Source organism: Hevea brasiliensis, chromosome 4 (assembly GCF_030052815.1).
Source record: "Hevea brasiliensis isolate MT/VB/25A 57/8 chromosome 4, ASM3005281v1, whole genome shotgun sequence".
Lineage (NCBI taxonomy): Eukaryota > Viridiplantae > Streptophyta > Magnoliopsida > Malpighiales > Euphorbiaceae > Hevea > Hevea brasiliensis.
Window position 1 is genome coordinate 14,573,227 of NC_079496.1, and position 26,101 is coordinate 14,599,327.

Genomic DNA, 26,101 nt, shown 5'->3' on the forward strand with positions numbered 1-26,101 from the left:
AACAATTATGAAACTACGATCACTGCAAGCATTCTGGTTAAAAGAAATGGAAAAAAATGTGAATGTGTTTGGTATTAGCAATGTTGCCGTTTTCAATCGACACTGGATCCCATTGAAGCTGCAACATGGAATACTCCATGGCAGCCCTTCACAGCCTCATCAAAGGTACCTTCTTTTTGCAAATCAGCTTTGAACAATCTCAATCGGTCACATCCGGTCCACATTGATGATAAATGCAATAACCTTGCTGCAAAATCAGGTGGCAATTTTTTATTCTAGAAAATTTTCAGATCATAATTAATAGGGATATATGGTATTCAGTTCTTAAACTTTTTTGAATTGTTACTAATAAGTACTAATTTATGATCAAAAGACATAATTCAAGTAATAAGAATAGTCAACTTTACAAAATATTTAGCAGTTCAGCTGCAAAAGAAAGGCGGCATGACCCAGCCCACTGGACTGGCTAAAGATGATGAAATCACCAATCACTTGAGTCCAGTTCATGGGCTTATTAAATAAAATTTAACTTAAACATCCAGCAATACTCATTATTATATTTGTTTGGATATAGATATAAATAGGTTTCCAAGTACAATTTTCTTTTTTTTTATGGGATTAAATTATTTAAATAATATTTTTTTAAAAACTAGTTTCCATTCTAATATGAATTTGAAACTATTTATAAAAATAATATCTTCTTGTAAAAAATGCCAATTGAAAAAGTATTTTCAAGATTTAAAAAGTAAACACAAAATCGCCAACTGAGAAGCACTTTCAGTGGCAATTCATCTTCATGTACTGTAAGTGTGCAAGTGTGTGTCAACGTGTCAGTGTGTCTCCACGTTTAAAAAATCACTAGTTAAAATGACATTAGGGTGTATCAGATTGCTTGAAATAACACTATTTGAAATGACTTTTTCTTAAGCATTCATCAAAATGTGTCAGACCATTGAAATGCGTGAAATATAGAGGGCATATTCTAAAAGTATAAAGAGCAAACTATGAAGTTTTTAGAGTTTTGCTTTACTTTTATATCAGAATTTTTTCGCCGCTCTCTTTTCCTTTATAAAAAAATTTCTTTTGTTCTTCACATGAACAATGATTAATGCATGTAAGTTTTTTTAGGAGTACTGCAACTTTTTTTTTTTTATATTTTTCTTATGAGTGTAATTATTTTCTTTATTAAAAAATTTTTAAATTTAATAAAAGTAAATTAATAAAAATTAAGATAAAGAAATTAAATAGTAAATTACTATTAAACATGAAATTTTGAAAATAGAAGCATAAAAAAAGTTGAAGTTGTTTGATTAGGTGAGTTAACAAAAAGTTAATATTAGAAATTTTTGGATGGAAGTTAATAATTATTGCATGAAATATAAATGAAAATATTGTATGAAATATATTATTAGAATGTACCCTTTAGTACTCTTTTAATTATCACAAACTTAATAGCATAATACTATTATTGTGCGCACAAAAGAGGGTATCTAGTAGGTACATATAAGTGTTGAAAGATATGTATGAAAGAACAACTACTATTGTGCTTACAGTGGGAGGGGACATAAGAGATTTTCCTATCTCAGTTGAATTACATCAAAGTTCAACTGTAAGCCCTTACCTTTTTACATTAGTTTTAGATGAATTGACAAAACATATACAAGAGAGTATCCCTTGGTGTATGATGTTTGAGAATGATATAATTCTGATGGATGAGACGTGAGAAGGAGTCAATAAAAAGCTAGAGATTTGGAGAAGTACTATAGAGTCAAAGGGTTTTAAGTTAAGTAGAATGAAGACAGAATACATGCATTGCAAGTTCAGTGAAGGCAGAACTGGTGATAGGGAAGGAGTTAGTTTGGATGGAGTGGTACTGTCCCAAAGTAATCACTTTAAATATATCGGCTTAGTCCTTCAAGTAGATGGGGGATGTGAGGAGGATGTTAGTCATAGGATTAAAGCTGGATAGTTGAAGTAGAGACGTGCCACTAGAGTTTTATGTGATCGCAAGATTCCCAATAAGTTAAAAGGAAAATTTTAACGTACAGTCATACGATCAGCCATGTTATATGGTGGTGAGTGTTAGGCACTGAAAGAGTTGTATATGTCTAAGATAAAAGTTACAGAGATGAGAATGTTAAGGTAGATGAGAATGTTAAGGTAGATGAGTGATCACACTAGACTAGATAAAGTCCGTAATGAGAGTATTAGAGAAAATGTGGGAGTTGTGCCAATTAAGGATAAGTTGAGAGAAGGGAGATTGAGGTGGTTTGGTCATGTGAAGCGTAGACATACGGAGGTTGTAGTTAGACAAGTAGAGCACATTAGGTTACAGGATAGAAAGAAAAGAAGGGGTAGACCTAAACTAACTTTGAGGAGAGTAATACAACATGACTTAAAAGTATTATACATTTTCGAGGATTTAGCCAAAAATTATTTAGAGTGGTGAAAGAAAATTCATATAGCTGACTCCAAATTTTTGTAATAAAGGTTTAGTTGAGTTGAATTGAGTTAATAGCATAATACTAAAATTAAAATATTTCACATCATATCAATAGACTAATTTAAGTTTAACTAAATTTATCACAGAATTTGACATACATGTTAAAAAAATTATCAAAATTAAAACATATTACAACATTAATCAAAATAAATAATTTACATTAAAATTTAAAATTTACCTTAATTGCAATATTTTTACTTCTTAGTGTCAAAATCCAAACAGCAATTCAACTTTCAGATTCTATATATAATATAGAAAAAAAAAAATCAGGTTGCAAACAAAGAAGAAAAATATATGTTAGATACAAAAGTAATTAGGGAAAAAAAAATGAGAAGAAGAGGGTAAGAAGAGAGAATCTTGCTAAAGGGAAAGAAATTCTTTAACTTTGCAGAGAATTATTTCTAGCATTTTTTTTCAATATTGCGGTGTAGTTTTACGTGCTGCTCTAGAAACTGTCAACTCAAATAGTGTTATTATTTGATATTTATTAATTTTATATCTATTTATTGTAATAAATAAACATATAACTATTTATTTTGAAATTATTTCTTAAAATGAAAATTAATGAATAGTTTTAAACAAATTAAGAGTATTTTAACTATTATTTATTTACATTTTTATTATGAGTGTAATTTTTTTTATTTTAATTATGCTTTAAATTAATTTATAATATTACAATTTTAATTTCATAAAATATGATAATTTTATCTTAGTATAAAAATTTTGCTCCGCTTTAAATTAATGGAAATTCTCACTTGCTAAAAAAATTTTCCTATCTTGTTATGATTTCTTTTCTAATGTACTACAACAATTTGCTCTTAAAATTGCCAAATAAAATGGTGATTTTAGTATAAAAAATTAGGAGCTTCAATTGATGTAACAACGTATAAAACTGTCAGTTTAACTAGTGATTTTGTGAGCAATATTACTCTATTAAATTGACACAAAAATAAAAAAATTATATTTCAATTGACAATTTTTTTTTTAAGTGCTTAAATATGAAATCACTTTTTCAATTAGCATTTTCTATAACGCTATATTATTTTGGAAAACAATTTAAATTTCACATTATTTTGATAAAATATTTTACGATTCCATTATTCAAATAATTAATCCTATTTTATGCATCAAACTTTCCACATTGATAGACAAAATTTGCCAATTTTAGTCTTCACTCTTCACCATGTTGTATTCTCAAGGTGTCAAGGTAAGATTTTGATCGAAGTTCCCGAGAAAAGAAGGCCTTGTAAAAGTCCTTAACTGTGATTCTTTTAAACAGTGCTGGCATTTCCTTGGTAATCAAGCTCGGTGCTGGACTTATATCACCGTCGTAACTTGGGGAATGGAACGCAACAATTGAGAGTCTTTCCTTCTGAGAGTTCACCGTTGCACGGTGCAGGATGCTACTATATGTGCCATTGGTTATGATCTGCAATGAAACATATAATAGCATATCACTATAGCCAAGTTATTTAGCTTTGTTTTATTGAAAAATACAAGTCAATCTCTTACTTTAATATCAATTGTTTCTATTTATAAATACACGCACCTCCATAATGTCTCCAATGTTAACAACAAAGGCATTTGGAAGGGGCTTGACAGGAATCCACTCGCCATCTTTCATAATCTGGAGACCTTCAACATCATTAATTTGTAGGAGAATGGTGAGGCCTGTGCCATCTGAATGAGGGGTAAGGCCAATAACCTTCTCTGGTTGAGGACATGGTGGATAATAGTTCATCCTCAAACTTTGCCATATGCCTTCAGTGAAGATCTCTCTCATTTCCTCATCTCTAATTTTCAGAACTTTTGCCATCTGCTCTAGGATAGCCACTGCTAAATTCTTCACTTCTGATGAATAGCTGTCCAAGGTGTCTCTGCAAGTAACAATATTATGAAGATCCTCACCAACTGAACATACATGCACGATATATGAGGGAAAGAGAAAGGTAACCTTAAAGGAAGAGGGAGCATTGGAAATAAGTGTGGCTTCCTCAAATGAACTGGTTGAGTGACCATAAAGAAAATATCAGACCAATCAAGCTTTTGCTCCTCAGACACAACAAAGGTCTGCCCAAATCCTTCTACTTCTCCTGGATTCTGCCAGAATTTTTTCTTCTCCTCCATTGGGAGATTGAAGAAGTCCTGAACTTGTATTTTCACTCTCTCCAATAATGAAGAGCTTACTCCATGGTTGACCAACTGTGATAGCTCAGCAAATGAAGCAAGCACAAAAATTAATGCAAGCTACAATATCCCTGAATCTTGAGCATTTACATCGCACTTTTGTAAAAGAAAAATTCATCACAATTTCATTGGATTCCGTCAAAATGTTCAGTAGATTTTCCATTTGTTCAAACTGAATTTCTTAGCTCGCTCTCCTCTCCTGCAAGTTTCCTCTTCATTTTAAGAATTTTGATTTTCCAAAGATTTGCTCCTCGGATTAGAATGTTCTATTTACAGATATTTTTTAGGTACAGTGGGAACTTGGTCCTACTACTGCAATTTCCTGACAGAGTAAAATTAGCAACAGCAAAGTAAACTGGAATTTTCTTGTACATTTATTTATTAATCTAGGCCAAAAAAGCTATTTCTCGCACTTATTGTTGATAAACATTATCAGTGAATCCAAACTGCAATAATGGAAATTGAATTGGGTTTCAATTAAATTGAATTGCATTGTCTTCTTCCTTGTCAACCACTGTCTACTGCTCTTAGAGGAAACTATGGAAATGATGATAATGGGTTTTTACCTTTCCTGCTTTGAAGAAGAAACAAGAAAAATGAGTCAGCATACCTGGAAGAAACCCCATTCCTTGCAAGCAAGATGGAGCTTGGCCAATTCAGAATCCATCGACTCTTGGTTATGTAACCTCTGCATATCGATAACTGTAACCTCAGGCAATGGGGCATCATCCTCAACAACAACGATGGGATGATCTTGATCAGGGCATATGTACCTTGGTGGGACAGTAACCAAGGGCTCCTTGGCCAATTCTTGGACACAAGGAACCAACAGAGAGGTTCCAAGACTACTTCCTTTTGATTCCATGCTCTTCTTGCCCAACAGATCCTTTATTTGGCAATCGCTATTCCTCCTCAAACGAATACAAAGCAGAAGAGGTTTATAAGGGACACAAGAAAGTTTGAGGACAAAGTGGAATGAAGAAGGTTGGAGGTTCATCATAAATTAAAATATAGAATATATTGTAAAATTTATTTATTTTACATTTTTATATCTTTAACTGAAATAAGCACATAAATCTTAAATATGTTAAATAACACAAAATTTATATAATTCAACCATAAATTTTATATTCATATATAAATAAGATATAATCACTTAAATTTTTAAATTATAATTTAAGAATAAAAAATATAATATTCATATCAACTCTTATCCTCTGTTATCACTACATATACTTTACTTTTATTTTTATATTTCAATTAAATTATAATGTAAAACTTTTAAATTAAATCATAACATAAGATTTTCAAATTGAATGATAATTTATACTTATAAAATATATTTAAAATTTATATCACATGAAATAACAAAAATATCTAAAAAGATTAGTATCAATTGATAAAATAACAAAAAAATATCTAAAGGGATTGGTATCAATTGATACCAGTGGCCTGTGAATGGACTTTAAGTTAAGGACAATAATTATAATTGTTAATGTCCACTAGCATTAGAAAATTTGCATGTCTTGAGTGTTAAGGTTGAAACAATGGCTAATCAATTCAATCCAAGAGGACAATGATGTTCTGATTGTATGACAGACATGTGCAAGCACATGCTGTCAGTTCTGGTCCCATTTCTGATCCGTACCTTAATTTATGCGTCAATATACTTGTCATTGTTTGGTTGGGTTAAGAAAAATTAAAGAAATATATTTTTTTTATTTTTCAAAAAATTAATTTATATATTAAATATATTTATATATCATTGTTTTGAGAAATAAATTCTCCAAAAATATTTTTTTAAAATATATATATATATATATATCTATATTTTTTTTAAAATAAATAAGGTAAGATAAAGGTCAGGATCTAATATTTCTTTTTCCTTTCTCAAAAATAGTAAAGGGTCACGTCGCCAATGAATTACCGGCAATAGCCCTGCCCCTGTGCAAGAACGCAAGGAGGGCTAGAGCTGTCTGCAAAAGGGACACGTATTTTTTCTTATCTTTGCCTAGTCCCAGCACGTGCACTCCAAAAGGGTCTAACTGCAACATCTGTAAGCTCAATGTAGTGAAACAATTGCAGAATTCTCTGAATTTAACCAGAATTCAATTGTAACACTTAAATCAATTATAATTTAGTCTTTCGAATTAAATTAAATCTATAATATAGTATTTATAATTTTAAAATTAAATAATTTAATTTTTTATATTTTTATGAACCTATAAATTAATTCTTATTATTAAAATTACTATTAATTTCTTATTAAATTTAGTAAAAATATTAAAATATCTTAAACTCATTTTCAAATTAAAAATAATTTAATTTATGAGATTTTATTTTATTAATAATTTAGTTTTATATTTTTAAAATATGAGTTTTATTAAATAAAAAAATAATTTTAAATTATAATTATTAAAAATATGAATTAATAACTATAAGGTCTTGAAAATTTTTGGTTAATTAATAAATCATCCATATATTTTATAAAATTATCCTTAAATATTATAACTATTTACAATAAGTGCTTATAATTTCATAAAATTCTATTTATTTTATTATTATTTTAATTATATATATATCAATTTATAATATTTTGAAGAAGAGGGGCTTATTTGTAATTAACCAAAAATCTTAAGGTCCTTAAAGTAATTGATCTATATTTTTAATGATTACAATTTAAATTTATAATTTTTTAATTTAATATGACCTACATTTTGAAAATATAAAAACCAAATTTTTAATGAAACAAAATTTCATAAATTAAATTATTAATAAAATAAAATTTTAGAGATTAAATTGTTTTTAAAATAAAACTAGAGTTAAGAGATTTTAGTCATTTTCACTAAAGTTAATATCAACTTAAGTAAGATTCTGACGACAAAGATTAAATTGTATGATTATTAAAATATCAATTAAATTGTTTAATTTTAAAATTATAGGACTAAATTTTAGATTTAACCAAATATCAAAAATTAAATAATAGCTTACCCTTAAATAATTGTGTGGGAGCATTTGTTATGATTTTATTAAGTGGTCCTTTGTTCTTATATTGTGTATGTTTTCTATAATAATAATAATAATAATAATAATAATAATAATAATAATAATAATAATAATAATAATTATTATTATTATTATTATTATTATTATTATTATTATTATTATTATTATTATTATTATTATTATTATTATTATTATTATTATTACATGGAAGTAGTTTTGGAAGTAGATGAAAGCAAATGAAGATGTGTATAGGTTTGATTTAACTTATAAAAATTAATTTATAAATACTGATACTTATAAGTTAATTTGAATTTATATATATTTAAAATTTTAAGTATTTATATATTTAGTTAAAATATTTATAACCGGTTAATAAGTAGTTAACAAGTTTTTGGTAAAAAACTACTTATAAATAAATTTATTATTAAAATGATTAAAAAGATATTAAATTATTTTCTCAAATAATAAATTATATTAACTCAATATTTTATTATAATATTATAAAAAATATATTTCAATCATATTATAATATAATTTAATCATAAACTAAATAAATAAATATTTTATAGACAAATATTTCATAAAAATTAATTAAAAATCATTTTTAAATTTATTAAATTTAATATAAATAATTTATTTAAATTAATGCAGAAAAATATATTTTTTGAATTTATTAAATTTAACATAAATAATTTATTTAAATTATCATAGAAAAATAAATTTTTTAACATGAATAAATACAATAAAATTATATAATAAAAATATAAAATTAAATGAAAATAATACAATATAATATTTAATCAAACTAACTTATAAACATCTATTTTACGAGCACCAAAATAAAAAATTTCTCTCTTCAAATTTTGATGTATAAGTACAAATTATATGAGCTCTAAAATTTTCTTAAACAAATAGATGAATTTCAAACAAGCTTATAAATAAGAAAAACACTTTCTTAGCGGAGTTGATATGGCCCCATGATTTAGATTCTACATTAGGTGGGGTGCCGCCAGTCACCAGCTGAGTCGCACTCAGATTCCTTGTGTCCCTCTTCTAGAACCATTACAGCTCACAAGAGTGTCTTACGTACAATAATGTTCTATGGAGATACAAACCATGGTTAATGGCATTGTCCTAGAAAACAACAGAAAATGAGGGGGAAAAAAATGAGACCAATGAGAATATATAGAAAAAGAAAATTGTCATTTTGCTAAAATTCCAGCTCAAAGTTATAATTCATCTTCCGCCCACCCTCTCCTAGGGGTGGCAATTTTAGACACGACTGACTCATGAACACTATACGAAAATATAAGATTTAGATTAGACTTATTTGTGTTCATGTTGAACACAAGTATAATCGTGTCATGGATTAACCTGTTAATCCGATTTAACACATTTATGATACGGTTTAATATTTGTGTCACGTGTCGACTCGTAATCCACTAACTTATTTGATCCACCATGAATCCACTTATACAACGTGTTAAATTATGTCAAATCATGTTAAATGAGTTGTATCTTGTTAAATACATCTAATACAATTTAATATTAATCGTATAATAGAAGGATTGTATTTGTATTTAAATTTTCGATACAATTTATTAATTGTGCCGTGTTTAATCACCTCGCTTGTTGACACGACACAAACACGACCCGTCAACCCTAATTGCCACCCCTACCCTCCCCCTTTAGGCCTCTTTTCATCTTCTGCTTCCGAATATAAACTAAGCCATGCATGTTCCTGGCATGCGTACACTTGGTTGACAAGAAAAGACATGCCCCTTCAGATTAAATTATCTCTGCAAGTCCATTCTTTCAATTATTGTGTAGTAAGCATTTATATTAGCAATGGAAGTAAGAGTATAGGATATTGAGAAAACGTATGCCAAGCGAGAGCTGTGGTTTGATCATTTTAATATGTGCTGCTTCATTTATTTCTGTTTGACTACTCTGCATGTTCCTTGCCGAACATGCCACTTATATATATACTGCAACCAACTGAAATTTCTCTGGCATTGTTAGCGGCATTATAGAAGTGATTAGTCCATAAGACGTGATGAACTAGGTTCATACAAGAACTTCTGCTGTCGAATCATCATATTGTACGAGGAATTATTAGTATATCACAGTATATTTTGAGCACTTGTTTCTGTCAATGATCACAGCAGATATTAATTGTACTGGAGTTGATTCAATTGTAATGACCTTTACTTTCTCATAGGCGGTAAAAAGCTGTGATCTACAGAGCAGGCAATAGTTTCGTGGATCATATCTTTAATGTCATGCTTATAATTGAAACCCAAGTCCCTTAATTTCTTTGAAGAAATCTCAGAGGGTATGGAACAACCTTCTTTTTGCCCTGTAGATCTGGAGCCATAAAGGAAATTAAAGTTTGAGTTAGCAAAACCACGGATATGAATAGCTATTTGTATGTCTTTTAGAATGAAAAAAACTTACCTTTGGATTTTTGAGGAAGGATAATCGTCTGCAAGATGATCGACTAATTCAGTCATTTGACAACTCTGGGAACAGCATATGTATTTACCTTCTGCTTTTGTGTGCTCCATTAGAAATATGTGTGCATTACATATATCTTCAATGTGGACTAGAGCAATTGAACCCATTCTAGCATTAACTGCTGATAGTATTGAAAAATACTTGGAGTCACCTGAAGAAGTAGCAAAATTTCTGAGTCACTCTACTCACTGCCGTACAAAATATATGCATGATTCCTGATGCATTTTCAGAAGTTAAAATTTTTCTAATAACCTGTTATTGGAGATAAGAGAACTTGAATGCTCGAAGGGACAGTTGGGGTGAGGAATGCACCAGCAACAGTAGCTGTTATTACTGAAACAAGATCAATACCATTCTGGTTTGCATATTGGAATGCTGCTTCTTCTGTGAGAAGTTTAGAGAGTGCATAAACCTGTCACAAACCAAAAGGTAAGTTTCAATCGAGTTTTTTGAATTAACTTTTCTTAACACCTGTTATGGAAGAGGAAATGGAAATTTTACCCATCCACTTGCTTTTGAATTCCAGACATGATCGACAGAAATCTGGCCAGTTTCATCAACTACATGTCTCCATTTTCCGGTGCTGTCTTTAGCAGTTAGAGTACTGATTGATGATGTGAAAACAACCTTTTTCACTGATTTTGATTTCAAGCAAGATTTGAGGAGGTTTAAAGTTCCATTTATTGCAGGATCAATGATATTTGACTGCACATAGTTCTCTTCAAGTTCACAGAAAACGAGGAAACAGTTATGAAACTACAATCACTGCAAGCATTCTGGTTAAAAGAAATGGAAAAATGTGTGCATTTGCCTGGAATTACCAATGTTGCCGTTTTCAACATTGACACTGAATTCCATTGAGGCTGCAACATGGAATACGCCATGGCAGCCCTTCACAGCTTCATCAAAGCTACCTTCTTCTTGCAAATCAGCTTTGAACAATCTCAATCGGTCACCTCCTGTCCACATTGATAATAGATGCAATAACCTTTTGTTTGCTGCAAAATCAGGCAGATAATAATCAATAGATATATATTGTATGCAATTCTTAAACATGTTCAATTTTTACGAGTACGTACTAATTTAAGATCAAAAGACATAAAATGCTTAGATATAAATAAGATACAAGTCCACAATACTATATTTAGCAGTCCAGCAGCAAAAGAAAGGAGGCATGACCCAGGCCCACTGAACTGGCTAAAGATGATCAAGTCTAGGGCTGAGCAGAATTCGGTTCAAATCGAAAAATCAAATCGAATTAAATCAATTCGATTTAATTAGTTTGATTTTAAAATTAAATCGATTCGGTTTGGTTTTGAATTATAAAAATTTCAGTTATTTCGGTTCGGTTCGGTTTTAAAGAGAAAAAATCGATTAAACCGAACCGAACCGAATAGTAATTTATATAGATAAATCAAATTAAATCAAACCGAATCGATTTTTGAATTGATTTATTTTTATAAAAAATTTATGAATTATATTTAATTTTATATTTATTAATTATTTAATTTCATTGATTAATGGTTATTAGGTTCAAACCAAAATTAAAATTAGACCAAATAACTTGAAAATCAAGTCTAAATTCAAAAATCAATAAAAAATAAACCGATTAATTTAAACTGAACTGAACTGAAATACAATGATTCGGTTTGATTTGATTTTTTACCTATTTTGATTCGATTCGATTTTTAAAATTTATAATTTGATTTTTATAATTTAATTCGATTCGATTCAATTTGAACCGAATGCTCACTCCTATTCAAGTCACCGATCACTAGAGTCCAGTTCATGGGCTTGCCAAACAGAACAGAAGTGGGCTCAATAATCTTATATTATGCAATAATAATAATAATAATAATAATAATAATAATTAATGATTGACTAAATGTATATATAAAAAATAAAATTATTAAACAGTGCACGGTGGAGTTTAAAAGGTCTTAACCGTGGGATTGAAGAAAGGATGAAACGGTCTTTGTCAGGGCGTCTAAGGATGGCAACTGATGGAATTTGTGTGATTATTCAATCTTATCGAATTCTAATAAGATGATTTTAGATGGTATATAAATAGGTTTGTGATATATTCAAATTTGAAATTTATTGTTCATGATAGATTCGGGTCGGATTAGAGTTTTATATATTGAGTATTTATTATTCGAATCTATTTTTATAAAAATTTAATAAAATATAAAATATATATTTTTTATAATAATATTTATAAATTTTTTATATTTTATTTTATATAAAATAAAATTGAAATATTTTATAAAATTATTAAACTTTTAAAATATAAATTATTAATAAAAATAAGTTTTTATATAGATTATTAATTAAAATATATAAAATTAAATGCGTTCGACTATTTATCAGACAATAATAATCAAGTTTATGACGAATTTAAGTAATTGAAAATAAATTTTAATTAGATTTAAGAGAAATTTAAATTTAAAAATATTAATCAAATTCAAATTTAATTAGAATGATTTTTACAGATACTCTACTCGTTATGATCTCTCTTGTGTTAAGTTGTGAGGAATCCTATTTAGTATAATTTTTTTTAGGGGTAAGGCAGAACACAGGGGAGCACTATCCTAAGACTAGTCTATTAGTTGTTTGTTTTTTTTTTTTTGCAAAATGTTTAATTTTATTTTTATATTTATTAGAGATATTTAATTTACTTTATTTTAAATTAATTTAAAATTTTTAATTTAAATTCAATTTAATTTAAAATTTAAAATTTATGGTTTAAATTTTTTATTTCTTAATTTTTAGATTAAATTAAACTTTAAGCCTTTTTTTTTAATTTTCTCCCTCTCTTTCCATTAAATATCCATGATTTAATCATATTTTTAATTAAAAAAATCCAATTAGATATGGTTTATCATTAAACTTTAATTTTAATTAGAAATTTACTTAATTTAATTCATTTTATTTTAACAAGATTACTACCACTAAATTTTTCATTAAAATTTACAAATCAAAAATTTTGACATGTTTAATAATAATAAAAAAAAAGACTAGTTAAATGATTATATCACTTAGCATTTAAGTTCTTGTCTAAATCTTCACAAAAAGTTTAGTAATAATATATGACTTTCATTAAATAAAGCCAAAAATTATTAATAATAAAAATTGAAATGTATTTATTATATTTGCTGAAACTGATCAATAATTATATGGAAGAAGAAGAAGAAGATATTATAAAGCAGCAGAAGAAGAAGAAACCAAAAATTGTGTGTGTGTGTTTGTCTATGATCAACAGTAGAAGAAGAAGAAGAAGAAGAAGAAGAAGAAGAAGAAGTAGTGAAGTGATATAGACAAACCAGGATCACGGACAGTGGCATGAACCATAAAGCCTCTTTGAAGAAGAAGCTTGACCAACCAAGAACCAATATACCCATTTGCACCAGTAACGCAATACGTAGCATTCATCTTCTTTAAATCCTCCATTTTCAGTGCTTGAAGCTCTCCTTTTCTTGCAGAGAAAAAAAAAAAAAAAAGAAAATGTTAAAAGCAGTGGAGTTGTTCACTGCACACGGGTTTCACTCATCATTATTATTATTTTGTCCACGTTATGTGCTGTGTGCTCATCAGCTTTTTCTAATATTTTTGGATACATTGGAAAGGGCAGTTGAGATTTCTCTATAAATAAATTAAAAAGAGACATGGATTAGATGCTTAAGCAAAAGGACATGGATGCTCATGACTATCCTTTTTGTCGGCATTTTATGATTTGTTTTTTTTTTTTTTTTTTTCAATTATGTGCTGGCTTTTTATGCGTTTATATATCTTTTTTGAAAATTTCAATTTTGATCAGACAAGTAATTCTGAAGAGTGAGGATCTGACGTTGCAGAACAGAACATGACAAGATCAACAAATTGCACTAGATACAATACAAAACAACTTGCAATGTTTAAGCTACAAGTCTGTATCAGTTAGCCATACAACCAGTGGTCCAGTGACTTTGAATGATACAATTAATTAACAAAAGCACATGCCAGAACAATTTGACCAGGAAAGAAGGAAAACAGACAGAACTCAACTAGAGTTCTAGAACCTAAAGCAATAGCCAAGTCATGCATTATGTTCTCATGAAGCAGCAGCAGCTACTTCAGTTTTCGTGTTCTGCTCTTCCTTCAATTTTTTCCAGTACTCTGCACTATCAATTACTTCGCCTGTTTTAATGAGATAACGAACTCGCTGCCCATTGTCAAGAACTTTATGGCCCACCCGACTTGCTACATTCTGTTCCTTGGAGTAAAGCATCACATTTGAGCTGTGAATGGGTGATTCAATCTGCAATACCATAAAACAGGCAAAAAGAAATCAGATAAATATATAAAGTTTGATATGTACACAAACTAATAATTAACAAACACAGCAGAAATATCTCAAATTTTATTGTGACGCTTTGAAATAAATTTATAACAAGGTTTTTACAAGTAATATTCTCAATTACTAAGGATGCCCCTTATATAATGAATATCAATAAAAGTATAAGAACCTTCTACAATTAAACCAGGTGAAACAACCTTAATAATCTGGCCAGGTTCTCCCTCTTCTCTGCTCTTCGCATGCTTTGTCTTCAGATTTATTTCTTTGACTACCACAGTGCTGTTATGCCTGAAGATCTTAGCAACCTCTCCAATCTTCCCTTTATCATCTCCAGATATCACTTTAACTGTATCTCCCACCTTAACATGCATTTTGTGTAAAATTGGAAGGCTGTTTGGCTTACATTTCTTCCGCTCCCAATGCTTAAGCTGTAAGAGGGGGAAAAATAGAATACAGACTCATCAAAACCTAGTTAATCAATTCCCACAAAATTTGAATCATGCTTAATTACTTATCATGCCCCATCAAACAAAATAGTGTATTAACTAAAAAGGAAAAAATAAATTTTCATGCAAGGCTCAACTCGTATGCCTTCAGGTTGCTAACTCTCAACTAATTGGTGCAGCTAGTAAGCAACATTTATGGTATGGCACAATTGATTCAGATGCAAAAAGATGATACAAGTTTTTGTCTTCCTTTAGCCTCAACAAAATATTTATAAATATGTAAATCTCTCTGTGACAGCTTCAGTGAACATATTAACTAGATCTCACACTGGAAAACTCTCACACTTGGGAGATTCTATAGGTCTTTATCTGATACTGATTAATTGCCTGGAGCATGTATTATACTCTTATCACGTATTTGTAGATTTCATATTCAGGTCCTTTACATTCCAATTCCTTCCTCTCATTGCTTCAGCGTTTTGTATTTTTCCAATAAACAAAAAGAGAGGGAAAATGGAATTAGCATAAGAAGGATTCATGGTACCAACCCTCACAACAATGAGACATGTATTCTCTGGTGACTTGACCTGCATGTAAAACAAGCAGAAAGATTGTTACGAAGCAACCATAGCAATCAGGCAGTACTATCTGAAATTGAGTGGATTGCAGTCGGTCACAAACATGACCTATAAGGTTGACAATTAGCAACAAAACCACAACAGCAAGTAACACCAAAACTATCTTTATATTTAAAGGATTCAGACAGAATTATAATGACCAAACTACATAAAAATAAAGAAATTACACACTCCAGATAACAATAAGACATCCATCTCCAATTTTATCCACAAGCAAAACTGCCATAAACGTAAAGAAGCAGACTACAGACTCAAAAAGGGTACAAAACTTAGAAATATAATCCACCATTGGCACAGGCAGATGAAATGGTTGAAATTTGAACTATTGGAATAGAGACTAGTTCATCAATTAAACAGCCGCAAAGATGATCAACATACGCAAGCGTCCATTGGACTGTGGGATAGCTTGTATGGTTTACCAAAAAAGCATTTTAAAAAAGTGAAACAAAAGCTCAGAATAATCAACAAAAATTAAAACCTATGAGCTTAGTAATACCTACTATTAAGATACAAATGAATCAAAATTTCACTACCCCTCGTGTTCCTCTGCGTTGAACCTCTCATTTAGATATTGCTAATGGCCCACTCCTATAATTGGAGCATTAAAAAGACAATTCTTTGAAAATTCTTCAATTTGGTGAAAACCCAAGAGGAAACTACCATCAAAATTCCATGAAAAACAATGTAGTTGGGTAAAAATGATAATTACTTTACAGGATTCTATACATTAAGAACAGGTGACACCATTTCAAGCAAAGCAAGAACCTTTAAATAAGGAAAACAAGCAAGCAAAGTACGATAGCAAAAATTAAAATTGAGAATTGATATGGACATACTAATTTAAGAAAGAAAAAAAAAAAAAAAAAAACACACGCACACACATAGAGAACTGAGAAACTTAAAAATAAAAGGAAAGGCTTGAAAAGATAACGCACGGGTATAGGGGAAACAGAGGGAAAAGAGAGGCGTTGGCCAAAGAAGGAGTTGGAAGAGATAGAAAGTGAGTTCATTGAGCTCTGAAGTGCAGCCATGGCCGCCATTTCTCCCTTCTGATAATTCTTCTTCTTCTTCCACTGGAGATGCGGAGCTCAGACGAGAAACGGATGATAAGAAGCTAAGAACAATCGCGTTTTCAATAGGATATGGCACAATAACGACGACGTCTAGATCTGGTTCCAAACAATGGCTAATGGGCTTCCATTAATTGGGCTGCATCCATCCTACCACCTCTCTTCTTTTTCCCCCTACAAGATTAAATATTTTTTGGGGGCTTCAATTTTGAACATCTCAAATATTAGTAAGTGATTAACTATTTATATAATTATTAAAATAAAAGTATTTAATAAAAATAATTAATAAATTAATAATTAAATATAAAAATAATATATAATTTTATTAATTTTAATTAAAATGTTCTCTCAATTTTTTAAAATTAAGGGGATAACTTTTTATAAATATTTCTTTTAATAATATAAATACTATACCACCAAACAATATAAATAAAAAAGATAATATTTTAATTATAATTAAAATATTAAAGACTACCTTAAAAGTATTGCCGAACAGATCCCAAAATAAAGGAAAAATCCACTTGTGAATTGATTTAACCACTTAAATTCTATGATACAAATATAAAGCAAAGGTGACAAGAAAAAGGGCAACTTTTTCTTCCATTTTCCATTTTTTAAAGAGTAATATACAAAATCATAAATGTCATTTTATCAAAGCGAAGATTAAAACAAAAGGAAAGAGAACTCTCAAAAAAATAATAATAATAATAATAATAAATTACACAACTGAATCCTTCAGTCCTAACTCACTCAGGCTGAAATCAGTATTAGGATGGATATTCTTGCCTCCTACCTCCTTTTGGACATCATGTATATATCACAAAACAAATGCAAGCCAAAACCCAAATACCTTAAAAAATGAACAAACTGTCATCTAAACTTCGCAAGCGTCAGCATTGTCCATAGACTCCTCTCTCTGATTGCAATTGAAGACCGGAGTCTTGACTTCTGGTTGATCCATATCAATGGAAACTTCATCTGCCAATGCAGAAATGGACACTGGAGTATTGATTTCTGGTTGGTCCATATCGATGGAAACTTCATCTGCTGTGGCAGAAAGGGACTTTTTGTGATGATGCCTTCTATTGTGCCTCAATTTGAGTATCCGTGTGAGTACTTGCACAATGTCCCTCATTGAAGGCCGTTTTTTCGGTACACGGTTGATACATTTATATGCAAGAGCTGCAACCTCATTAAGCTCCTGCACATCAAATTTCCCATCTAGACGCGAATCCACGATTTCCTCCCACCCAACTTTCCCCTCAGTATTCATTGCAGCCTATTGATTATCACAAACCATTTTTAAATTAAAAATAGCATAAATATACTGCATGTTGAGGACTAGAAAGGAAGGGGGCTTACGAGTTCAACATATTCCATGAGACCCTGTTGAGGATTTCTGCCAGCTATAAGTTCAAAGAGCAACACTCCATAGCTGTAGACATCACTCTTCTTTGTGAAGTTCCTTGTAGATATGTACTCGGGATCAAGATATCCAAAAGTCCCCCTTATATTAGCTGCATGTCTGTCTACCATCTCTTCTCTTGAAAGCCCAAAATCTGCTACCTACTTGAACCAGCATAACCAGGGACGACGAATTACTATGGCAGACTGAGAACTTGCTGATGGACTAACAAAATATACTGGCATGTTTAAAATAAAAATATTGCTTTCACAAGAAAAAGAAAAGATGCAAGGGTTCATTTGGATAGATGGGGATTTGATTTGAAGGAGTAATAGGATTTGACATTAATATTGGTTATTATAATTTTTAAGTAGGCTGTCTGGTAACATACTTTCAAATCTAAAATCATTTTAAATGCACGTCCATCCAAATGAACACTAAGGTATTTTGCAAATGGCTAGATTGTCAGGCGAAATGATTTAGGCTAAGATTTGAGATTGCACGACAGACATACCCTGGCTCTCATAGAATTATCCAACAGAATGTTGGAAGATTTAATATCCCGGTGAATCACAGGAGGAACTGCCTGAAGCAAAAAGGAAATATTAAAAAATCTAGTACTTAAGTTTTTAGGGATTGAGCTAATAAAAAAGTTTCATGAGTGCAGAAAGACATGCATGTAGAGATACACATACATGCTATTGTCTAAATAAAATGGAAGTTTACCCCATCATGAAGATACTCCACACCCCTTGCTACATCTAAAGCAATATAAACCCTCAAATCCCAGCTCAATGGTTCATGGTTTTCACCTGCATGAAAAAGAAAAGCATGTAGTTTTTCATAGAAGTGTCAAAAGTGATTTAGAATATGAATGTGCTGCAAACAAATATATGCCTTCTCCCTAAATCCTAGCTTCATCGTTGAAATGCAAATTATAGCTAATTGATTATATGAATGAATTTGAAGCATTGTTATCAACAATATTTGTACGCAAGAAAGGATCTATATTAGGTTTTATGAAAAAATTGATTTGTGCAATAAAAAAGGTTTCAACTTAAACTTGAGTCAAGGTTTCTGAAATTGTAAACTGCTGATTATGTAAAAATACTAGGATAATAGAGACAAAGACGAACTTTGTGTGAGTCCTTTGATTCTTAGCAAATCAAGAATCTTATGTCCCATTTGGCCATTAGAAGAATTGAAAATAAATCCTAGGAGAACAAATGGCATATCTATTAATTTAACCCACCATGAGAATTGGCTTTCACTTTTAGCCGTGGAATGAGACAATTAGATGATCATAAACATACAATGCAGAAACCCTATTCTTACCAGCCATCCTGTTTCCAGCATTGCAAAGACTATGCATTATCCAGTGATCAGGACTTAGGACTACCCTTACTTAGTATCTCTCAATTGTGTTTCACGCTCATTTTTACACAAAGATATCCATAAGAAACTGCCCATTTTTCTGGCTAGAATCTCTCAAAATTTGGGATAATGCATACAAAACAAATAGGTTTTCATTTTAGGAGTCACTCTAACAAAGAACAGGTTCTTCAATTATTGAAATCTTAGTTATGACTGATGTTCAAAAGTGATGCATTTGCACAAACTTTATTCCCAATTAAAGTAATGTCAGTAGTCACGGCATGGTTAGGATAGCTATCCAACTTCAGGTTCCAGAAAGTAAATCGATTTTCCTATCATCAGGGACGGATCTAGTGCCCCCACTGCCCCCTTAAAAATTCTCCTAATAGTATGTTAGTAATTTCAAATTTCCCCCATTTTACGTTTTAAACTTGCCCCATTATATTCTTTTAATAATTTAATAGATAAAAGTTCATAAAAAAAAAATAAAAAAAAGCTGATAAAAGTTAAAAATTTTTCTTTTTCAAGAAACTACTTTTTTCTTTTTCTTTCCAAGATGCTACTTTCTTCTCGTTCTCTCTTTATTTCCACATTTTCAACTCTTCTCATCTTCTTAGATATTTCCTTCCTCTTTTCCTGTTGAAATTCAAAAAATATTATTCCACTTCAAGCTGCTTCTTCAGTCTTCATTCTTCATCTCTCATCTCTCAAGTAAATTGCAAAATTGAAGAAGACATACTCACGAACCACACCTCAAATACAACTAAAGATGCACATCTCAAGCAAAAGAAAACTAGAAAATCTAAGGCAAGAAGCATTAGGAGACAAAAGGAAAAATTTTTTATTCACTCATCTCTAAAAATAAAAAATTCTCTCACTAGTTAGTTTTCAACTTTTTCTTTTTTTTTTTTTTAATTTTGTTTTTACTCTATAATTGTCTAAATTTATTTTCTTTCATATTTATCATTTATTGAAAATATTTTAACACAAATTTCCAATATATTTTCATATCTAACCATTTATAATTCATGCTATTTATTTTCAATTTTTATTTATTTAGAAAGCCATTTAAAATTAGTGTCAAAATTAAAAATAAATGATAGGATTAATTCATTATTTCTATTATAATAAAAAAATTATGTTTAGGGCTAGGAATAAATTTCTCATAAGAACTATTCAATGACAATGAAGCTATCACAATAGAAAATGTGCAAAGATCTTCAAAGCAAATTCGTTTAAAAATTACTTTAAATGATGAAATTAATTTGCCCCAATAGAAGAAAAATCCTAGATCTTTCCCTGCCCGTCATACGCAGAATTGATGCTGACTTACTGTACAAATGAGAAGCCAAGCTGCCTTTACTCATATAGACATATATAAGCATATGTTGGCCCTTGTCTGCACAATATCCAACCAAATTCACTAGGTTTCTATGATGCAACCTTCCCAATAGCATAACCTGAAAAATAATCAAAAGGAGCTCAAATGATGAGCAACATGGAGTACCCGGAAAAAACCTATACAATAGACTTAATTGCATATATAAAAAACACAAAATGCATTCAATTGCTGGTCATGCACAGGGGACAAACAAGAACTAGCTTCCTGCAGAATAGAGCAATTTACTAGGCATGTTTATGACATGGCGCTCTCTGGGTAAATTTATTTCTTAAACTTAATCTACATTTTCAAAAAAAAAAAAAAAAAAAAAAACAGCTTGGTGGAAAACTCCAGCCATATTAATGTCCAAAGTGGTACAATATTTATCTGCTATTCTGCTGTTTTATTAGTTTATCCTATTCTTTTGTACCTTTCTCTTGAGTTGCGTTTGGATTCATAGATTTAGATTTCAAATATTAGATTTGAAATTTAGAATTTGAAATTCATAACTTTGCAAATATCTTGTTTAGCTAACAAAAAGAATTTCAAATTTTAATCTGTAAGTGGAGATGAGCATTCAACAAAAAATTTGTTATTAGGTTGAATTTGAATTCTGATAACATAGTTAATATTATTATCTTGAATCCTTACTTTTTTAATATCTATATTTATCTTGGATTTTATTAAAATCTAATTTTTTTTTTTAAATCTCCCAAGCAAAGTATTTGATCCAAATCCAAATTCATGTATTCAAATCCATGAATCCAAACACAACATTAATTCTTTTAGCCTGTAGGAAAATTTTCACTAAAAATTTCTCTTCATCAAGTGTCTCTTATTCATTTCAAAAGAAAAACATACGTCAAAATGATTAAACAATGGTAGGAAATTGACAGGGTCAGACCTTGAACATAAAATTAAAATCACTGATTTAGGAACCACATCTATTGTGCTCAAGACATGTTGATGCAGAACCTTCTACTAGGGATGTTAGGTCTACCTATTTTAAAAAGAAATTTGTGAAATTTAATTAAGTAGTAGTATTTTATTTATTTAGGAAGTATGAGTTGGCTATTATTACTAATTAGTTTTAATTTAATATTTTCTTGTTTTGGGATTCCTAATCCTAGTACGTTTTTATACTATAAATACTCACGTAATTTAGGTATTTTAGTAGAACTTATTATTATTATTGTTGAAAACTAAGAATAAATAAGAATTTTGAGGGTTTATTCGTTTTTCCCCTAGATTGTTCTTTGTGGTTCTACGTCACATGTCTATGTAAGTTGTCTTATTATAATTGAGCTTTAAAATAAACAGATATGTTTATGTTCATTGGCACATTCTTTGTGCAAGTTGTAATATGTTTAAATAATAAACCATTTGTTGGAGTGCCTATGCAAGCAAGACATTAACTGTTAACCAATGATACCTCAGTGTGAAACTCTTTCTCCCCTTGCTTGGAATCTGCTGCAAGCACTTTAACTGCAACAGTCTCACCAGTTGACATTTGAGCTTTATAAACCGGACCAAATGCTCCTTGTCCTATTAGTGTTGTAAAATTATAGGTTGCTTTTTGTAGATCCCTGCATGAGTAGCACCAGGAACAAAATTATAAACATGAATGAAAGAAAGAAAGAACCTTCTGTAGTTACAGTGATCAATAATAGTGAATTTATATTCATTTTATATAATGTTTATTATTCATAGCAAACAGAAATGTATGCATTAGCTATCTCGAATTAATAACATAGATATGTACAAAGAGATTGCACATGCTGCTCAATTATGGTACTCAGTTGTGGAACAGGAGAATAAGACCATTAAAGCATTCAAAAATAGCTGAAAAAGCTAGTAGAGCAAAAGGTTTAAAGGAAAACATACTTGTAAGAATACTCTGGGATTCCAGACACTGCCACCACATTACTCTTCTTAAATCCTTCAAGCCACAAGGACATGCCATTACGTCCAGATTTAGCGGGTGATTCTGGGGCAAGAGTTGAGTCTGACAAAATAGTACATGAATCAGCACCATTTGCCCGGATAGGCATGGTGACCGCCCTCCTAGAATTGCTGTTACCTATCTGTGAGCGCTTCCTGTGATACTTAAAACAGAAGAGTGCCAAAACAGCCAAAAGCACTCCAATCACCACCCCTATTGAGATTCCAATGATCAACCCAGATGACTCCCCTTTCATTTCCTTGGTCCTTTTCTATATGCTATAGAAGACCCCAGTCCATTGATTGAACTGCAATAGAAAGTAAAGCAGGGTTCAATTTGCATTTTACACAGGTCAGACAATGCTGTATTGCGTCTCTATGGTTGTACAACAGAAAAAAAAAAATTCTGAATTTGACCTTTCAATTATCAATTTCAAGAGTCATCCATAGCCATAAAAATTAAAACCTATAGGTTGGCTAATACACATTCAACTATTACTGAAAGGTCAAATTAAGGAAAAAAAAAAGTCATTGAAAGGCATATCTTGAATTGGTAAAAAAACAAACAAAACAACTACTCTATATTCAAACAGAATATTCTTATTGCAGAAGCTGATTCAATACGTTTACACTGCAGAAGAAACACAACAAAGCTATTCTATTTTATCCTTAATTAACTTGATGAAAACAATGAAATATTCACTGAACTGATAAGGACAACAAAATAAAATTAATTTAGAAGAACAAAATGGAAAATCTAACAACATTACTTAGTAAAGTTTTTCCTTTTTTTTTTTTTTAATTTTATTCAGCAAGATTGGGAAAAAAGAAAGCTAAAACTTTCACCAAGATAGCAAAGAAAACAGAATCCGAAAGGTGAGGAGAGAAATTATAAATATCAGAATTTATCTCAAATTAAATTTTCTAAATGGGATTTTCATTATGATAATAAAAACAACTGAATGAATGCTTGTAAATGAAATTTACTATTAATCAAAACTTATTCAAATCAGAAGCCGTTTTTAAACTTCACACTCTCTGATACACAAACTTCCTATCAATAGATTAATAAAATTATACTTGGAACTAAAAAATTGTTGGTCAAACAATAAACCACTAGTGATCTGTTTGGTTTACAGAGAAAAAGCAGGAAAAGAAACCATTGTCTTTAAAACATTATTCTCAGCAAATCAGAATAATCTTTAAAAGAAGAAAAATATAAACAAATTGAAATACACAGATCAAAGTAATACCAACAGAACATAATTGAAAGTAAAAGCAAAAAACAAAAACGTGTTATGAAAAAGAAGAAAACTTTAACACATTGATCTAAAAAACACGAAGCCAAAACCACAAAAACCAACATTTGACACCAAAACTCACCAGTTAAATAGTTGAGGGTTGAAACAATTACAAGTTTCTTGGAAGCAGAAACAGAGAAAGCGAGAAGAAGAGAGGACAATGCTCTGGGTGAGAATCCAGGCTAGGAGCAATAAGAGAAAAAAAAAAATCTGAAAGCAGAGATGGAAGAGAGCAGCAGATAGGATCCGCTTCAAGAAAACACCCAGAAGGCAGAGTTTTGGACAAGACAATGAATGTTCTGATGTCTGAAAGAGAACTCAAAAAACAGTTTTTTTTTTAAATTCCGTGAGTCGCCGTTTGCATTTTGTAGAAATAAAACCCGCCGAAGTCCGAAGTTGTCAGGTATAAAAAATTCCCAAAATAACCTCAGATTTTCTGTTCTGACGAATATGTCCCTTGGATAAGGAATTTATGTTCTGATGCCTTAGGGTGGATTGGGTGTGCTCTGGGACCAGATTTAACGTTAGCAACGGGACACGTGGGACCTGTAGGGCTATGTAATTATTATGGTACCCTAAAATCCGAAAAAAGAGCTGCAGCAATCAAATTCTATAGCAATGATACTTCCTAGCATGTTCCATAAAACTTTAAAAAATAAATATAAAAAATAAAAATTCAAGATCACGTCATAGAAACTCATGGGTTTGATCTTTTTATGTTGATTTGACTCTATGGGAAATATGACAAAGATTAGAGAATCTCTAATTGCAATTAGTGGCTGAATTAGGTGGCCTATAATTAGTTTAGGGTTTAGGAAATAAAACAAAATTGCGTTTACTCGATACCACCAAATCACCAATTTATTTATGTACCCTAAAACACAATTATCACCCACTTCATCTTAAATTATATGATACTTATTTCATGGATGAAATATATTATAGTGTAAGGGTATACAAAGAAATTGATAAATTAATTAATTAAATTAATTTAAATAAATTGAAATCAAAATTCGTGTATATATATATATATATATAATCTTATTTTATTTTTTATTTTTATTGATTTTTATTAAATAATATATTTTAATTTAATATTTATTTTTCTATTAGTATATAATAATATGTATATAAAAAATATTTAATAAGGGTTGAATTATAAAAGTCTCGTTAAAAAAAATAAAAATTTTCAAAATCGAACTCTATTTGCTTAATATGAAAATCAAATATATGTGGTTTTAAAATTTAATTTATTATTTCAATTTGAATATTATTAAATTTAATTTTTTCGGTATAGTTTAGCAAAATAAAGTGAACCCACTAAAACCTATCCATGTACGACTGTAATAGTGTGTGAGTTTGAAAATTAAAATTATAAATATGTACAGAATATTAAAAATATTATAAAAAAAAATATTTTATACGTGTATGTATATATATATTTAAATAGTTATAAAATTATTTTTAATAGTTAAATACTTGAATATTTGTTGTATGTTATAAAAGTCAATAATTTAAAAAATCATTTTGATATTTGGACTTTAGGCAAACCAAATCATAGTTTAATTTTGGAATCAAAATTAGTTCAATCTAAATTAAAATCAAAATCAATTTAGAGCTTAATTGGATCAAATCAAACTGGAACTGTTTTTTTTTTTTTTAATATTCTTTGAATCAATATAGTCCAATTTATATCAATACTTTCCTATCTTAAAAAAAATTCAGTCATTGAATTGATTCAAATCATAAATTGATTCAAATCATAATTGGGTGGATTCTGAATCTGGTTCTTAGTTTGCTGCTTCAATAGTTTGAAATCAAAATCAAATCGATTTGCTAATTAAGTCTAGAGGTATTTTTCAGTCTATACGTATCACAATTAATTAAATTTTTTTTGAGTGATTTTAATAGCATACTTATACACCAATTTAATATTTTTTAAAAATAATTTTATAGTATTTTCTATCAAAATTCAATTTTAATAAATAAAAATTAT

The 26,101-nt window shown here is 29.7% G+C and overlaps 4 protein-coding genes across 4 annotated transcripts; all 4 read right to left on the reverse strand.

Annotated features, from left to right (window-relative positions):
* Window positions 1-3,542: 3,542 nt before the first annotated feature.
* LOC110645761 (protein SRG1) lies at window positions 3,543-5,702 on the reverse strand. The gene is made up of 4 exons (XM_021799004.2): window positions 5,301-5,702; window positions 4,458-4,705; window positions 4,053-4,380; window positions 3,543-3,932 (listed from the first exon to the last, which is right to left on the reverse strand). The coding sequence occupies exons 1-4, from the start codon at window positions 5,688-5,690 to the stop codon at window positions 3,675-3,677; spliced, it is 1,224 nt and encodes a 407-aa protein (XP_021654696.2). The 5' UTR covers window positions 5,691-5,702; the 3' UTR covers window positions 3,543-3,674.
* A 3,993-nt stretch (window positions 5,703-9,695) lies between these two features.
* LOC110645776 (putative anthocyanidin reductase) lies at window positions 9,696-13,905 on the reverse strand. The gene is given in 7 exon segments (XM_021799021.2): window positions 9,696-9,906; window positions 9,909-10,063; window positions 10,154-10,364; window positions 10,466-10,625; window positions 10,715-10,932; window positions 11,035-11,211; window positions 13,537-13,905. Coding segments are annotated over 7 exon segments (1,143 nt in total). The 5' UTR covers window positions 13,664-13,905; the 3' UTR covers window positions 9,696-9,811.
* Window positions 13,906-14,076: 171 nt separating this feature from the next.
* LOC110645779 (50S ribosomal protein L24, chloroplastic) lies at window positions 14,077-16,762 on the reverse strand. Its single transcript, XM_021799024.2, has 4 exons — window positions 16,569-16,762; window positions 15,544-15,582; window positions 14,747-14,977; window positions 14,077-14,510 (listed from the first exon to the last, which is right to left on the reverse strand). Exons 1-4 carry the CDS (start codon window positions 16,671-16,673, stop codon window positions 14,304-14,306), a joined length of 582 nt encoding a protein of 193 aa, XP_021654716.2. The 5' UTR covers window positions 16,674-16,762; the 3' UTR covers window positions 14,077-14,303.
* Window positions 16,763-17,276: 514 nt separating this feature from the next.
* LOC110645763 (calcium/calmodulin-regulated receptor-like kinase 1) lies at window positions 17,277-24,485 on the reverse strand. The gene is made up of 8 exons (XM_021799007.2): window positions 24,188-24,485; window positions 22,748-23,112; window positions 22,296-22,449; window positions 20,816-20,942; window positions 18,835-18,920; window positions 18,623-18,694; window positions 18,066-18,269; window positions 17,277-17,982 (listed from the first exon to the last, which is right to left on the reverse strand). The coding sequence occupies exons 2-8, from the start codon at window positions 23,059-23,061 to the stop codon at window positions 17,578-17,580; spliced, it is 1,362 nt and encodes a 453-aa protein (XP_021654699.2). The 5' UTR covers window positions 23,062-23,112; window positions 24,188-24,485; the 3' UTR covers window positions 17,277-17,577.
* Window positions 24,486-26,101: the final 1,616 nt, after the last annotated feature.

Excerpts from the sequence above, each read along its gene's own strand:
- LOC110645763 (XM_021799007.2), bottom strand. The coding sequence starts at position 23,061 with ATGAAAGGGGAGTCATCTGGGTTGATCATTGGAATCTCAATAGGGGTG. Across the intron at positions 22,450-22,747 it reads ATCCCAGAGTATTCTTACAA|GGATCTACAAAAAGCAACCT; the intron begins GTATGTTTTCCT and ends CTACTCATGCAG. Across the intron at positions 20,943-22,295 it reads AGAAAGAGTTTCACACTGAG|GTTATGCTATTGGGAAGGTT; the intron begins GTATCATTGGTT and ends ATTATTTTTCAG.
- LOC110645779 (XM_021799024.2), bottom strand. The coding sequence starts at position 16,673 with ATGGCGGCCATGGCTGCACTTCAGAGCTCAATGAACTCACTTTCTATC. Across the intron at positions 14,978-15,543 it reads CATGTCTCATTGTTGTGAGG|CTTAAGCATTGGGAGCGGAA; the intron begins GTTGGTACCATG and ends CCCCTCTTACAG. Across the intron at positions 14,511-14,746 it reads AACCTGGCCAGATTATTAAG|ATTGAATCACCCATTCACAG; the intron begins GTTGTTTCACCT and ends ATGGTATTGCAG.
- LOC110645761 (XM_021799004.2), bottom strand. The coding sequence starts at position 5,690 with ATGATGAACCTCCAACCTTCTTCATTCCACTTTGTCCTCAAACTTTCT. Across the intron at positions 4,381-4,457 it reads ATGCTCCCTCTTCCTTTAAG|AGACACCTTGGACAGCTATT; the intron begins GTTACCTTTCTC and ends TGTTACTTGCAG. Across the intron at positions 3,933-4,052 it reads ACATTGGAGACATTATGGAG|ATCATAACCAATGGCACATA; the intron begins GTGCGTGTATTT and ends GTTTCATTGCAG.